General features: G+C 44.6%; 1 protein-coding gene across 1 annotated transcript; it reads left to right on the plus strand.

The window, feature by feature from the left end:
* Nucleotides 1-2,229: 2,229 nt before the first annotated feature.
* On the plus strand, nucleotides 2,230-17,338 carry prrg3 (proline rich and Gla domain 3; the record flags this gene model as incomplete). The annotated part of the gene is made up of 5 exons (XM_079510805.1): nucleotides 2,230-2,343; nucleotides 6,425-6,466; nucleotides 6,609-6,772; nucleotides 8,171-8,424; nucleotides 16,924-17,338. Exons 2-5 carry the CDS (start codon nucleotides 6,457-6,459, stop codon nucleotides 17,336-17,338), a joined length of 843 nt encoding a protein of 280 aa, XP_079366931.1. The 5' UTR covers nucleotides 2,230-2,343; nucleotides 6,425-6,456.
* Between the last annotated feature and the right edge of the window lie 555 nt (nucleotides 17,339-17,893).

Genomic DNA, 17,893 nt, shown 5'->3' on the forward strand with positions numbered 1-17,893 from the left:
GTAACCATCACAGGGTTGACCACTAGAGAGAGAGAGAGAGACATGTTTTTTTTGTTTTTTTAGAATTTTTTATCCCACGATTTTGTAACCCATTTTTCACCCTTGTGTCAATGATCTAATGTGATCCTGGGCTCTACACACCCTCCGCCAACCTGGGGAGAGCAACGGACTTGAACTCATGCTTCCTTCATGCCTGAGTGTCCAAGTTGCTCCTTTACACCTGACAGGGGGGAGTTTCCCTGGTTGGACGTAGCGCGTGGAAGGAACACGTTATTCCAACCAGTTCCTTTCCCCTCCATCAGGCGCCCTGGCTGGCCAGGGGGAGGCAGTTTAGAGACCAGGATTACTGCATGTTTTTTGTGAGGGTACCTAGTAGGGGACACGGGGAGAACATGTGAGGGTACCTACCCTCACAGAGTTCCCTCATGTTGTTTATTTATTTTATTTATTTATTTATTTATTAGTGTGCCATTACACAACACCATGCGTTGATACCATGTGTGCATATGTGCCAACACCCAACACTATGTCCATACAAAAACACAATACAATACAATACAGAAAAAAGAAAGACAGAGTGTATAGTGTGCCAGCACACAACACCATGCGTTGATACCATGTGTGCATATGTTCCAGCACCCAACACTATGTCCATATAAAAACACAATACAATACTGTACAATAAAGGAACAGATCAACATGGTACATGGGGACAGAACAACTGCAAAGTGAAGTGAAAAAATGACACCGGTGATGAATACTAAATAGTGCTGATAGTTACTCATGATTACAGATTTGATTTGTAATCGTGATTTGATTTGTAATTGTTCACACGTTATTATAGTAAATAGTAAAATAGTAAATAGTCACACCAGTGTTGTTTTTGGCAGCAAATATTGATTTTTAGTATTTGTCATTATAGTCTCTTGAATAGTTTTCATTTAGTTTTAGTCACATTTTAGTCACCTGGAATGTTTTAGTGTTAGTCTAGTTTTAGTTGACTAAATATCACAAGATTTTAGTCGACTAAATCTACAGTTGATTTAGTCGAACAAAATGTGTTTTGGTGGGCCTTGATGCCGTCGTAATGACTGTTTTTTTTTCACTTGATGAAAATAGACAATCTACAAGCTCACAACGCGTCACACTGCGATGCGACTCTTATATATTAGCCCCCCTCACTTCACACGGGTGTGATTTTTGTTTGATATTATCATTAAATGAATAAACGTAAGTTTACACAGTAGAACAATGAATTCTTCACTTTATCTCACATGCCCCCTGTGGTACATAAATGCACCACTAGGGGGAAACCTAACCCCAATTGAGAAAACACTCCACACTTGCACAGGCATTTTTGCTCTTGGCGACTGAAGTGTAATTCTGGCCGAAAAGTGTATTTTACACAAAATAGTTTGTTTCCAACCCTTATTATTTATATATAATATTGTATAACTCTATGTTCCCGCCACCACGGAGAATAGCTTCAAGGTTCAAGTTTATTTAGTGTCCCCGAAGGGCAAATTGGGTTGCAGCATAGACAGTACATTAAACAATGAAACAGTATACAAATAATCAAACAGTTCACATAGCAGATACCAAAGTACAAAGGTGCACACAAGGACCATGGCCATAAAATAAGCAATTTTATTAGATTTAGATTAGATTAGATTAATTTCAAGGACCCCCAGTTTGACATGCATTAGTCTACGGAACCCCCTTTTAATGGCATTTCTCAGTCTGAGACCCCAATTTATATTGTAAAATCAATGTTAATTTTATTCTGTACAAATGCATGGAACCAAATGGACCCCATGTATTGGTATTTCTATCTCTGAGACCCCGATTTATATTGTAAAATCAATGTTAATTAGAGATTTACAGATCCATAAGGGTCCATTTGGTTCCAAACTAATAGCTGGGGACCCCCTGGAACTCCCTCAAGGACCCCGTGGGGTCCCCGGAGCCCACTTTGAGAACCACTGTAATATAAGGAATGCCTGAGGCTCTCGTGTAGTTCTTTAGCTGCCGCAAGGAACGCTGGGACGTGTAGTTCCTCGCCGCAAGGTGTGGCTAAGCCGTGGAGAACCAGAACGCCGTTCTCTCTCTCTCTCACAGACACAAGCCAAGGAGAACTACAAATCCCGACACGCTCTGCTCCCACCGGGGCGGCCGGTTCCGCGCTCCCATTGGTCGGCGGCAGGGAACCCTCGTCTCCCGTTGGCTGCCCCGAGAGAAGCCACGCCCGCGGCGGGGGCGGGGTCTACGGCGAGGAGCGGACGGCGAGAAGAGTACAGAGACGCTCCTTGGATGAAAATGTGAAGAAATGAAGATAAGATGAAGGTAAAAAAAACATTAATATTTACCATGTTTTACTGTAACAACAGCGCCGCCATGCTGTGTAATTCCTCTGCGTGTTACGAGCGGCCTTTCTCTGAGTTTGGCCGAAGAGAATTCCTGCTAGTTTTGGGTCTTTTGACACACTGACAAAAATGCCTGGATTAGATACAACTCAACATGAATAATGTGCTATTTAATTAAGTCCCGTTGGTTATGGAGCCGCGCGCCGAGCACCGTGACGTCATCATAGTGTCATGATGATGACCATTTCCCCCCTGTGCTGTTTTATTCTGACGTCATGGACTATGGTGTCAGTTATGTTATGTTATGTTTTGTTTTGTATTGTTTTGTTGGTGTCCTGTGTGTGTGTGTGTGTGTGTGTGTGTGTGTGTGTGTGTGTGTGTGTGTGTGTGTGTATGTGTGTGTGATTGATAACAACTGTTAACAGTGAGTGGACGACACCATAAAGCATTATACTTGTTTACAATAGGGCCCACCATTTTCAATTCATCAAAAAATGTGTGTGTGTGTGAGCGCACGCATGTGCGAGTGTGTGTGTGTGTGTGAGTGAGAGAGAGCGACATGTCACACTCTCACACACGTGCGCGCGCACACGTCACACAGTGATGTAAATAGGTTTTCAATGTAATGGGTCCCTGGACCCGGGGGTGGTCTTCTAGATGGGTCCAGTCCTACTTCAACAACGTACAGTATTGCATCCCAGGACCCCCGGAGGTAGCCCTGAAACATGGCACAACTGCAGCCTGTTTTACGCAATCGCTACATTTACAGTCCAAACGTGTATATAAACATTCCGATTTCAAATATAAAGTACTCGCCACATGTGCCACGGGTGTTAGAAATTTGCTGGTACAGCGATTAGCATTGCTGCATCCCGCGTTGTTTAATAAAAAGCATTTTTATCCGAGCGTCCCGGGCTACTTTTCTCAAACTGGGTTCGTTTGGGAAATTCACAGTTGCACACCGGGAGCGCACTCGCCTATTTGTCTGTATTGGTAGTGCGGTCAGCGTGCCTATATCGAACACACCCAGTGCCACACTCCTCCCGACCGATAGGGGCGTGTAGTTGAAAGTAAATGGCAAAAAAACAGCTTGGATAAAAATGCTTTTTATTAAACAACGCGGGATGCAGCAATGCTAATCGCTGTCCCAGCAAATTTCTAACACCCGTGGCACATGTGGCGAGGACTTTATATTTGAAATCTGAATGTTTATGTACACGTTTACAATGTAAATGTAGCGATCGCGTAAAACAGGCGGAAGTTAAGCCATGACGCTCGTGAAGTACGAGCGTCATGTGAACCATGGCTGGCCGAACGGATTGCGGAGCGGTCTTGATACAGTTCGAATCAGCGGTCCGACACGTTCAAATTACCACCGCTGAAGTGCCCTTGAACAAGGCATTGAACCACTACGATGAAATGTTCTATGAGCAGGGCCTGGCTGGAAACAAGTTCTTGAGCTTAGCCCAGATACCCTGGGTAAATATAGTAATCATTTCATTTCATTTCACATGACTGCGTCCTTTCTCAATTTAGTGAGTCTAAGGGTGCAGGATGCAGGATATTTGCGTCACTGTACACGCACGCACCCACGCACGCACGCACGCACGTGCATTAATTAGCATTAATTAATCCCTCGATAGCATATTGCCAAGGTTTTATCGCTCGTATAACACTTACTTTGAAGAGCCAAATAACCGTAACCACATGTTACAGTGACGAAATGCTGTGTGTGGTGTCTCGACCGGTTGTTGTTCTCTCGGTCGGTGGTGAAAAATACCGCCCGCGAGTATCACAGCGCCTGCTACAGGCCGTTGAGTATCACAGCGCCTGCTACAGGCCGTTGAGTATCACAGCGCCTGCTACAGGCCGTTGGAAAACCTCAGAAACGACATTCATTGCGGCAGCCCATAGAATGCAAGTGGATGCGCGAGCATCTTAAAAATGGCCGCGGCCACTGTCCCACTTTGACTGTTGTACTAACGATTCGGCTAACGATTCGATCGGCTAAAAACATGGATTAACCCATTCTGGACGGGAACCCGTTTGTGTTTTAACTAAGCATTATTTAGCTATTGAAAAATAGCAGATCTACAAGCTCATAGCGCGCCACCGAGTGGCGCGCTACGAGCTTGTTTGATCTGCTATTTTTGAAAAATCGTGAAAATGTGGCACAAATCTTTGAATATATATTCTTTCAGAAGACTTTTTATTTATTTCTACGTCAGGCCTAAATTAATTAAAGAATGTAAACCCTGGAAAACGTAGGCTACGGTTCTGGCAGGCTAGGGTACTAATTTAACCCTACGGGTTCTACGGTTCTGCATGGCGGGCTTCGTGCTAGATGTCCGCTTGGGACATTTGCCCAAATGTGCTGACCTCATCACATTTGTGATGACGGCTATGGCCGTTATTAGCCCAAGGAGTGTTTTATGCAAAACTAATGCTTGGAATGGACTCAGCATCATGAAAACCCCCTAGTTTGATATGTCACATGCTACTTAAAGCATAAGAAAATGTAGAAAATATTGCCTTATAATAGGATGCCAATGGTGGCCATACTGTACAGGCCATTTTCAACACTTTCCCCTCAGACAATTCCAGGCAACTTTTTTTCTGTTATTCAGGATATATTGAGGATACAAAATCAGCTGTATTTTCTATAGAGTTCCTGTAATATATTCAATCAATCACTAGTCTCTCAAGACAGACGTCAGACGGTTGACAAGAGGGCGCTGTTTTTCCTTTATTTGCCGATTCACAGACAGACAGACAGACAGACAGACAGACAGACAGACACTTCTCACTCGACATGTATTTGATATTTGCAGGCAAATATTGGGGTGTGTGGACGTTACTGTAGATTCACATCTAAGCTGCTCTCCATTTCTGTTGCTATGGGAACCCCCACTCCCCTTACCACACACACACACACACACACACACACACACACACACACACACACACACACACACACACCCTATCAGTATATTTATAGCGAGTAAGTGTATTGTTGGTACATTATTTATGCACAACCTCTCTCTGAAATGTACGTCTCAATATAAACATCTTTTATTAACAACTTGAACCCTCTATAGACTCAAAGGTAAAACCAACCCACCTGACTCTGAGTCTCTGAGTTTACTTTCCTTTCCCCCTCTACAGCTAATGTCTTTGCAGCGCGTCGACAGCTTGTAGATCTGCTATTTTCGGGGCGAATGCCCCAGAATGTGTATGGATGCTATAATAGAGCGTCGCAGTCCCGCCCCCTTTCATGACGACGCCAGGCCCAGGAAATGATTCCCAATGCATTTTTCCCATAGAAATTTCAAAAAGTATTTATTTAAAGACCTTTTAAGCGTCGTACGAAGCCAACTCGAGTCGTGACAACTCATGACAACAAACACAATATTTTGGACCAAACAAATAATTACAAAGAAGAAAAACAACAAAAAAGTGTTGTAACCTGCCGTTTTTTTTTCTTCTTTCTAATTATTTGTTCGGCCCAAAAAAATTTGTTTGTTGTCATGAGTTGTCACGACTCGAGTTGGCTTTGTCCGCGGCGTAAACGTCTTTAAATAAATACTTTTTGAAATGTCTATGAGGAAAATGAACAGAGAATAATTTCCTGGGCCATGGTAGGGGGCGGGACTGCGACGCTCTATAGGGTTCATGTGGTTGTAGGAGCACTTAAGGCTGTCACCATTACACATTTAAGCTGATGATTAATTGTCACACAAATCAAAGCATGTTGTAGTCCAAACAACCCCCCCCCCCCCCCCCGTTCACTTTCATTGAACTCATTTTCCCAGAAGCCCTAGCAGCCCCAGAGAGCATGGCTTGATTTCCGGGTTTCGTCATCATAACGCGACGGCCTCGTCACCAGGTCCGCGACAAATCCGTTCTTTCTTTTTAATTATTAAAAAAACGGCGAATTAAACACATTAAACAAATAGCGGGTTTTAGCGTATTATTTAACGCCCTCAACGTGTTAATGATTATTATTTTAATGCTTTTAATTAATACTAAATGATTAATAATTATGAATAATTATTTTCCAGGTCTACACAGTGTGAGCTGATCCCAGAGGAAGATGGCTGGAGGTAACGCAACACAACACAACACAACAACAACACAATAACAACACAACACAATAGACACAACAACACAACACAATAACAAAAACTAACGACACTCATGCCAAAATGACCCACTAGTTACTGTACTGTGTGTGTTTTATATTAGCAGCGTTCCTGGGCTCCAGAGCGGCCCACACGCTCCTGAAGCGCTTCCCGCGAGCCAACGGCTTCCTGGAGGAGCTCCGCCAGGGGAACATCGAGAGGGAGTGCGGCGAGGAGAGCTGCAGCTTCGAGGAGGCCCACGAGGTGTTCGAGAACAAGGAGAAAACGGTCAGTGTAAAGGTCCCCACACACCGAGCGTGTTTTTCGGATTTTTAGCTGAGTTTCTCCATCGGGTTTTCCGAAAAACATGTCCAGTGTGCGACCACCTTAACACAATCAGTGCTGGGATTCCTTCAAAATAGAAGCTCTGGGGTGCCGGAAAGACATGCCACAAGCCACTTTTACTCTAAATCCCCCCCACCCCGGAAACAATCCGGAAAAAAAACAGAGAAATATTTTTGCTAGCTTTACCTTGCCGATTTCATTTATACGATACATGATCCAAAAAAAGCGTTCCAATTATGAGCGAGAGGCATGTTGAAGTCAGAAATTAAGCGCTTAGTATATCCGTCAGATCAAAACCACGGAGAGCGCCCTGGATTAGGAGAGACGAGGCATTCTGTCTGCCGCGCTAACAGGCTAGTGAACGGTAAGCTAATATGACTGTAGGCTTCGCTCTACGGTGGCCGAGTGTCCGAGGATGCGCTAGGACGTCTACACACGTCCTACGTACGCGTCAATTGTGTTCCCTAGGACGTGTGGACACATCCTAGGACACGTCCCTAGGACGTGTGGACACGGAAACGGTTAACCGTGATGTGGTGCAAGCAATATCAATCAATAATATTTGCGATTATTGCAAATAATTGCGACTGTGTGATGATTCTGTAAATAACTTGTGACAGGCCTAGTCAGGTTGCTATGATGTCATTGTGACATCATCATTGCAATTTAGGCATTTTAGCTTTTTGTTCTGGCTTAATGTAAGACGCTCTTAATCCAGAGCGATTTACATTAAGCAAGAACAAAAAGCATGGCAATACATCACATTCATAAAAAGTAGTTATCATGAAACATGCGTAAGCTAAGAACATAACAGTGGAATATATCTATATACTGAAACTAGAGTATGCATATATACTTTATAGTGCTATATCTACATAAAATATAATTCTACATAAAATGCTATCTATGCCAGGGCTGGGCAACTTTGACGATGGAGAGGGCCACTATATTTCCACACTCACTCCCGCTAGGGCCATATATTACTGTTGTAGCAAAAATAGCCGATCTGCAAGCTCAAAACGCGTCGCAGCTATATTCGATATTTTTGAATTGGAAAAATTACATTTTTATGTAATTTCAAATGCCTTTAATTATACTTGTGTTGAGCATTGAAGCTACTAATTTAGACTGAAGTATTTAAAGCGGGTCATGTTTGCATGTTGTGGAATTGTAAACAGCTGAAACCGATATTGTGACATTAACCTGAGGGCCACATTAAGTGAACGTGGGGGCCGCATGTGGCCCCCGGGCCGCCAGTTGCCCACCCCTGGACTATGCCTCGTCAGGTTGTTATGATGTCATTGTGACATCATCATTGCGATGTCGTATTCTGTCCACTAGATGGAGTTCTGGAAGTCCCGCAGCGTCTACACGGTGAGCGGGGGGGCGGCTGACGGCGAACATCGTGCGGACACGGTTTACATGGTGGTTCCTCTGCTGGGCGTGGCGTTGCTGGTCGTCGTGGCGCTCTTCCTGCTGTGGCGGTGTCAGCTGCACAAGGCCACGCGCCGCCGCATGGGACACGCCCCCTCCTACGCCGGCCCCCGCTACCTCACCGCCTCCTCCTCCTCCAATCGCAGCGTGGGAGCCAACAGGTAGGTTGCCGAGTGGAATAGTTAGAGAGTGGCGACACGCCTTGATCTCGCCGCAAAGCGGGGTGCCTATGGGCTATAGTTCCAAACATTGGAACTATCCCATTGAGACAAAGCAGGGTGCTATGTGCTATAGTTCCAAACATTGGAACTATCCCATTGAGACAAAGCGGGTGCTATGGGCTAATAGTTCCAAACATTGGAACTATCCCATTGAGACAAAGCGGGGTGCTATGGGCTATAGTTCCAAACATTGGAACTATCCCATTGAGAGTTGAGACAAAGCGGGGTGCTATGGGCTATAGTTCCAAACATTGGAACTATATCGATATTGGATATTGGATATACATTGGATATATCGATATTATATCCCGACGATATGCAGATCTACAAGCTACGAGCTTGTAGATCTGCTAAAGTTTTCAATAGCTAAAGCATAACATAATGCTTTAAAACACCAAATGGGGTTCACGCCCAAAATGGGTTAACAGGGACAATACACATTAATCAACATGTCATTTAGCAAATCCATGTAAATGAGCCAGAGTTAGCCATTCAGTATTTTAGCTGTGACGTGAGCGCCCCCCTCCTGAGATACTTCCGGGTCCTACTTTTGTGTCGCTTTTGTGTCCCCATAGAGTTATACTGTGACGCTCCGTCGGACTAAATCTGACACGAAAACAACCACGAAAGTCTAATTTTACCGCTTTCCTCGCAACAACAAAGCTGGCTCCCAAATCTGGCTGTGACAGGCCGTCTGCCCCACACGGAATACTATCGCCATTTTATTTCATTGTGTCAACTAAATCCTCATTAATGCAAACTAGATTCAACATACTCAAGCCTGCAAACATTCTAAATATGCCCCTGAAATATTTTACTGAGCAAATGGACTGTTACCACCTTCAATAATAATGATAATAATAGTCTTTATTGTCTCATATATCTTTTTTGTCATGTACACTTGTACAAAACATTCATAATTCTACTCGAGTTGGAAGCATTAAGACCCATTTTAACCCTCAATGGCTTCCTTTCTGAAAAAGAACGTCATTGTAAAAAGATTCACGCGTTTAGATATTCTATTTACAATGAGATGCGGACGGGAGCTGGTGCCACTTGGACCCGGACGTAACGTAGCACTACAAAATGACGTCGGACTTAAATACTGAATAGGCTAATTTTCATCTGTAGTCCCTGAGCAGGCTCTTAAAAGTGGTAAAAAGGCTATCCATACAAAAACATACAATACATAAACATGGTGCATTGGGGCATAATAAACACATCGTTTTTACAGAGTTAAAAATAATCAGCAAAGCATCCAATAAACAGACAATAGTGCTTTTGAATGTGTTTATTCACCGATTGAGTAATAGTACTGGTATCAGTGTAGCTCTGGTCCATAGCTCTAATGCTCTGGTCCATAGCTCTAATGCTCTGGTCCATAGCTCTAATGTGTTGCATTTAGAGCTATGTTACTCTCAACTTCCGCCGCTCGCATGAATAGGCTTTCTAATGACACAACTCGCCTTTGTTTTGTTGAGTAGCAAAAACGTTCTTTTTATTTACGCTAAAGAGGAGAGGCTGGTCTGCATTCATGCGAGCGGCGGAAGTTGAGAGTAACATAGCTCTAAATGCAACGCATTAGAGCTATGGACCAGAGCTAGTTTCAGTGTTACATTATAGTAATGGTAAAAAAAATGGTAAATGGTGCATTTATATAGCGCCTTTATCCATGGCGCTTTACATAGATTGTGCATTACATTCACCCATTCACACACACATTCATACACCGATTGCAGCGGAAGCCATGCAAGGCACCAACCAGCACATCGGGAGCAATTTGGGGTTCAGTGTCTTGCCCAAGGACACTTCGACATGTAGACAGGAGGAGCCGGGATTCGAACCGCCGACCCACGGATCATTGGACGACCTGCTCTACCTCTTGAGCCACAGTCGCCCCGACTGATACACTGGTATCAGTGTTACGCCGGGGCTCCACCGGGCGCGTCAGCGTCGCGTCTCCGTCACCGTCAGGGAATGTTCCCTTTTTAATCAATGAAGGGTGGCTCCACTGCCCGCGTTGCGTGACATTAACGCGTGCATTAAAATTGAACCGGTGCGTTTTTTTGACGCACGCGACGGAGACGCGACGCGTCCGGTGGAGCCCTGGCGTTACATAGAATAGAGCAGAACACCACTCCATGTGCTGTAGTTGGCTGAGTTATCATAGAGCCTGCGCCCAGAAGGTAGTACCATGTAAACGGTGTCTCCCTCCTCCAGCTCTACGATAGTTCCATTAGAGATGGATTCCATGTCTCCGTGATTGTTGAATCCCCGGTTAAACATGAGCTGCTGACCATTTTTATACATTAGGATAAGAAAAAGCTCTGATGATGATCCACCATCTCCCCAGTGAGCCGCAGTGAACCTGAAGTCATACACGCCTTGAACAGGAGACGTGAAGATTCCTATGTAGAGAACACGCATGCATGCACACATGCACATGTATGTGCACGCACGCACGCACGCACACACACACACACACACACACACACACACACACACACACACACACACACACACACACACACACACACACACACACACACGCACACGTAAATCATGGTGACTAAAACCCAAATGATATTAAAGTTCTGTCATCCCATTCACTATTGATTTCAATAGGAAATGTTAATTTACATTACTGTAAAAAACAAAGTCTGAAAACCAGTGAATGATATTGTATATACTTTTACATTGTTGTCACACACAAGTAGCAAAATAGCAGATCTACAAGCTCACACCATGTCACATCAGGTGTTTTTGACCTGCTATTATAATAACTACATTGTATCCATTGGGATTCAATTGCCTTTTATTTTCCTGAAAAGTAACAGTTTTGGACAAGGTTTCCATCTGACAGTAACATCATGTAATTAGTTGGTGAGAGATAATTATGTAATGAATTAGTTACCGTTAATTAACATGACTTGACCCATTTAGGCCTGACGTCGACATTTTAAAAATGTCTTCTAAATTCTGACAGTTTTCTGAAAGATGTTTCTGTATCGGTGGTGCTCAATATTTCATGTCAAGAACCCCAAAAATGATATGTAATCGGCCACCGACATGTTGTTCCAGGGGCCTCCCCAGAAGCAAAGATTTGAGTTAAAAACGTTGGCTCTGAAAGAATATATATTCAAAGATATATATTATAATATAATAGTATAATATATAATAGCAGACCTACAAGCTCGTAGCGCGCCACTCGGTGGCGCGCTATGAGCTTGTAGATCTGCTATTTTTCAATAGCTTCATTATAACATAATGTTTAAAACACCAAAAGGGGTTCCCGCCCAGTTAATCACACCTACCTGTGGATGAATTGTAGGAGTTCCCGATGTTAGTGAAGACCGTCTTGTAGACCAGAACTAACTAGTCCAGTTGATACACCCAAACCAACAGAGAAGGCAATCTGTGGCTTGTCTGTCAACACAGGAAGTTAGGAACATTATATAACTGTTTATAATATTATAAAAGCATAAATGATGCCATCAGCCCTACAGTAAAGCCCCACAATACTTATGATAATGTTGTTTTTGAGTGGTGTAAACCACTCCTACAACTGGCTTTTGTGTGCAGAAAAAATGAGCATGGTTGCTATGTTCAAAATAATTTCTGACGTAATTAAATCACACCCGGGTGAACTGGATGACCGTAGCAACCATGCTCATTTTTTCTGCACAAAAAAAGCCAGTTGTGAAATCACATCCGGGTGTGATTTCATTACGTCAGATCAGAGCTGATCAGGCTATATAATACCTCACATCGGACAAACAGCTGATCATGCTATATAAAACCTTACACCACTCAGTTCACACGGGTGTGATTTTTTAAATATAATGCTTAACAACATATTGTATAAACATACTGTACTTACTCCATAGTTCCTGCACCTTGTTGTCAGTGTCAGCGAGCCTGTTCTCTACGCTGGACAGCTGAGCAAGATGGGCTGAAATCAACAACATTCATAATAAATCAGCCATAAATCCACCTGTAGTTTCATTTGAGTAGATCAACTATACAATCAATAACATTAACAACTACAGTAACTATTCTCCAAGCATCAAATTAAGTCATTAAAAATGAATGAACACTAAATTAAGTAATTGTTTTCCGACACTGTCCTCTCCTGACCTGCATTCACTGAACATCATGGTGTTCTTAACCCATTCTGGGCGGGAACCCCTTTTGGTGTTGGCATCATGTTATGCTTTAGGTATTGAAAAATAGCAGATCTACAAGCTCATAGCGCGCCACCGAGTGGCACGCTACGAGCTTGTAGGTCTGCTATTTTTTGAAAAATCGTGAAAATGCGGAACACATCTTTGAATATATATATTTAAGAAGACTTCTATTTTTTATTTCGACGTCAGGCCTACATTTAATTACCTTCACTTTCCTTCTTCAAGGCCTCCACACTGGTCTCACTGCTGCTCAGTCTGGTCTCTAGAACCTGGACCTGGTCATCAGTGGTACCCAGTCTGGTCTCTAGAACCTGGACCTGGTCATCAGTGGTACCCAGTCTGGTCTCTAGGACCTGGACTTTGGTCTCAATGCTGCTCAGTCAGGCCTGAAGGTCTTCCCGCTATTCTTCACCGTCACTCAGTTTGGCAGCCATTTCTGAAGAGAAGAAAATAACAGCGAAACTCTTACATATTTTTGAAAACACACACATCAGCTGATCCTTATCTTCACAAATTCTTCAAGCTCCATTATAGCACATCTACAAGCTCATAGCTACGAGCTTGTAGATCACATTTTGCACACACAAACAAAGCATGTATTAAACATCCTGACCTGCGTTCTCCTTGGCCAGCCGTTCCATCTCGTGCTTGGTGATGCCCAGCTCCACCCGCAGATCACTCACGGAGTCCCTCTGCTCCTTGACCTCTCCCTCCACGTTGCTCAGGCCCTGTCTGGTCTCGGCTCTCATGTCCACCACGGTGGCTCCCAGGTTGAGCACCATGCCTCTCAACTTCTCCAGTTCCGTCCAGAGGTCGGGTTGTAAGAGGGTGGCTGGTCCTGCGCCGTTGCCTCTCTCACTGCCCGACCCCCCCTGAGTCTCCCTGAGCTCCAAGCTCAGAGAGACACGTGAACAGCAGAACCAGCAAAGCTCCGGCAGCCTTCATTCTGGATGCAGAGTGGAGACACTGAAGACACTGTGCAGAGTGGAGACACTGCTGAGCATTATATTTAAAAAACAACATTATTTTTATTATTTCCACACAACAGCTCTAAGGTATATTAATGACATAGTAAAATGTTGAAAATTGGTGGTTTTCCCCTTTAACAACATATTGTATAAACATACTGTACTTACTCCATAGTTCCTGCACCTTGTTGTCAGTGTCAGCGAGCCTGTTCTCTACGCTGGACAGCTGAGCAAGATGGGCTGAAATCAACAACATTCATAATAAATCAGCCATAAATCCACCTGTAGTTTCATTTGAGTAGATCAACTATCCAGGGGTGCCCACACTTTTTGACTTGAGAGCTACTTTCAAAATGACCAGCTCGGCAAGATCTACCCACCAAATCAATTATTATACCATTGCTGAAAATAGTTTAAATATGTACCTGAAGGGGCTTCGGAATAGTAGAGTTCGTGTTACATTCTCACTCACTGCCCGACCCCCCCTGAGTCTCCCTGAGCTCCAAGCTCAGAGAGACACGTGAACAGCAGAACCAGCAAAGCTCCGGCAGCCTTCATTCTGGATGCAGAGTGGAGACACTGCTGACACCGTGTGGAGTGGAGACACTGAAGACACTGTGCAGAGTGGAGACACTGCTGACACTGTGTGGAGTGGAGACACTGAAGACACTGAAGACACTGTGTGGAGTGGAGACACTGAATACACTGAAGACACTGTGGAGTGGAGACACTGAAGACACTGTGTGGAGTGGAGACACTGAAGACACTGAAGACACTGTGCAGAGTGGAGACACTGAAGACACTGTGCAGAGTGGAGACACTGAAGACACTGTGCAGAGTGGAGACACTGAAGACACTGAAGACACTGTGTGGAGTGGAGACACTTCTGACACTGTGTGGAGTGGAGACACTGAAGACACTGTGCAGAGTGGAGACACTGAAGACACTGTGCAGAGTGGAGACACTGAAGACACTGTGCAGAGTGGAGACACTGAAGACACTGTGCAGAGTGGAGACACTGCTGACACTGTGCAGAGTGGAGACACTGAAGACACTATGCAGAGTGGAGACACTGAAGACACTGTGTGGAGTGGAGACACTGAAGACACTGTGCAGAGTGGAGACACTGCTGACACTGTGTGGAGTGGAGACACTGCTGACACTGTGTGGAGTGGAGACACTGCTGACACTGTGCAGAGTGGAGACACTGCTGACACTGTGCAGAGTGGAGACACTGAAGACACTGTGCAGAGTGGAGACACTGCTGACACTGTGGAGTGGAGACACTGAAGACACTGTGTGGAGTGGAGACACTGCTGACACTGTGGAGTGGAGACACTGAAGACACTGTGTGGAGTGGAGACACTGAAGACACTGTGTGGAGTGGAGACACTGCTGACACTGTGGAGTGGAGACACTGAAGACACTGTGGAGTGGAGACACTGAAGACACTGTGTGGAGTGGAGACACTGAAGACACTGTGTGGAGTGGAGACACTGAAGACACTGTGTGGAGTGGAGACACTGAAGACACTGTGTGGAGTGGAGACACTGAAGACACTGTGTGGAGTGGAGACACTGAAGACACTGTGTGGAGTGGAGACACTGAAGACACTGTGTGGAGTGGAGACACTGAAGACACTGTGTGGTGTGAAGACACTGTGTGGTGTGGAGACACTGAAGACACTGTGTGGTGTGAAGACACTGTGTGGTGTGGAGACACTGAAGACACTGTGTGGTGCATTCGTCTTTTATACTCTCATGCCCTCGTAGACTAGCGTTGGACACGTCACTGTGCCCGCAGTGGAAAGTTAATCTACAAGCTGGACAGTAAATAAAGTCAAGGACGGTCTGAGAAGTCCAATGACCTTAAATGTCCATATTTACAGTATAAAATCAGCATAACACCTCCACAAACTAAATTATTTTTACAAACTTGCACTAAGTGAATGTTTCATACTGTCCATTAAAATGTCATCATTGGCAAATGGACTCCACACCTCCAATCTTGCAAAGCTATTTTGCAAGGTCATTAAGGTCACACAAGGTCATTAAGGTCACACAAGGTCATTAAGCCAGAAGTTCTGTCCAAAAACGTTGTAATAGGCCTATAACAAAAATAGCCAATCTACAAACTCACAGTAGTAAAACTTGCTGATCTACAAACTCACAGTAATCAATCTTCAAAGCAAAGTTACTATATTTACCCAGGGTAACTGGACTAAGCATCAGATACTTGTTTACAGCCAGGCCCTGCTCATAGAACATTTCATGGTAGTGGTTCAATGCCTTGCTCAAGGGCACTTCAGCGGTGGTAATTTTAACGTGCCGGTCCGGGGATACGAACTGGCGACCTTCCGGTATCAAGACCGCTCCGCAAACCGTTCGGCCACCGCTGCTGCCACTTCAAGCCGATCTACAAGTTCATAGTTATATAATATAAGATGTGAGCTTGTAGATCAGCTATTTTGACCCGCCTACTTTACCACGGCAGTAGTGGCATTAAATATGGCATTTAATTTGTATTGTTTATGAATAAAAAGATGAAATCTGGAGATCACATGTTTTCACACGACAGAGACAATATAATTATCAACTATTTGACAATGTTGAGAAATTCATGTTTCTCATCCAATCACCTGCTACTATAGATCACCTGCTACTATAGATCAAACCTGTAAATATCATTTTATTATATGTGTATTTATCACCCTGTAAATAACTTCACCCTGAAAATACTGAATAATAATAATAATTAAAAAAAATACTTTTTATATGACTTTTAACCACTTGAACCCCAGCATCCCTATTATGGAGGAACATTCGCCAAAATAGCCGATCTACAAGCTCACAACGCCTTGCAACGTGACACATTGTGAGCTGGTAGATCTGCTATTGTTGACACAGAGATATTCCGGGATTTGCTAATTGCACTCTGTACAGCACCTTGTAAATATTTGTGTCCTTGTATATTGTATCTCTTATGTGGACATAAATAGACGATTAAAGTGTGTGTGTGTGTGTGTGTGTGTGTGTGTGTGTGTGTGTGTGTGTGTGTGTGTGTGTGTGTGTGTGTGTGTGTGTGTGTGTGTGTGTGTGTGTGTGTGTGTGTGTGTGTGTGTGTGTGTGTGTGTGGCCTTTTCAGAAAACTGTCAGGATTTAGAAGACATTTGTAGAATCTGATCGCAGGTCAAAATGGGTTAAATAAAAAGGTCTAAATGTACAGTAAATAAATGTACAGTAAATATGATTGAATTCTTCTATTTTTTTCTTCTGTCCAATCAGGAGCCTGTCCCTCCCCCCGCCTCGCATCCTGGTCCACCGAGACTCCTCCCCTCCCTCCTCCTCCGCCGCTCACCACCACCACCACCAGGAGGCGCTGTCCTCCCACCGGCCCACCGTGGTGGTGAGTAACTCCGCCCTCTACGTCCACGACTCCGCCTCCCTGTCGGTGGCCTCCAGGATGTCGGGCGCCACGCCGCCCCCTAGCTACGAGGAGGTGACGGGCGGGGGAGGAGGAGGAGGAGGAGGACATGCCCCCGAGGGCAGAGGAGGACACGCCCCCGGAGGCAGAGGAGGACACGCCCCCGGGAGCAGAGGAGGACACGCCCCCGAGAGCAGCAGCGGCGACGAGACCTCGACGCGGACGTCGTTCTGCGACGCCCCGCCCACCTACGAGGAGATCTGCAAGGTGAAGTGAGCTAGGAGAGGAGACGAGGAGACGAGTGAGCTAGGAGAGGAGACGAGGAGACGAGTGAGCTAAGAGAGGAGACGAGTGAGCTAGGGGGCTAAGGTGTTCCTTCGCTCCGGACCTTAATGTTTCTTTTCATTGAAGAGCCACTCCCTAAAAATGTCGTTTTTTTTTTTGTGAGATTTAACACAATCATTCCCGGGATTCCTTCAAAATAGGAGCTCTGGGGGGGGGGCGGGAAGACATGTCCGCTTTTACTCTGTAAAGCCCCCCCCACCCCTTCTGTTCCGGAAAAAAACGGAGATATATCTTTTGCTTGCTTACCTTGCTCTCGTTTCCATAATATCGCCAAATAATCCATCGCGTTCATATTTTCAACAAGAGGCAGTTTGAGAAGTCAGAAATGAAGAGCTTAGAATATCCATCTGGTCAAAACCACGGAGATTAGGAGACCCTGGATTAGGAGAGACGAGGCATTCTTTCTGCAGCGGTAAACTGACCGGACAGGACCGCGCATGGACGAAAAGCGAAGCGTACGGTGGCCTTGGGAGTCCCACTCAAAAA

This window comes from Electrona antarctica (assembly GCF_951216825.1).
Source record: "Electrona antarctica genome assembly, chromosome: 9".
NCBI classification, from domain to species: Eukaryota; Metazoa; Chordata; class Actinopteri; order Myctophiformes; family Myctophidae; genus Electrona; species Electrona antarctica.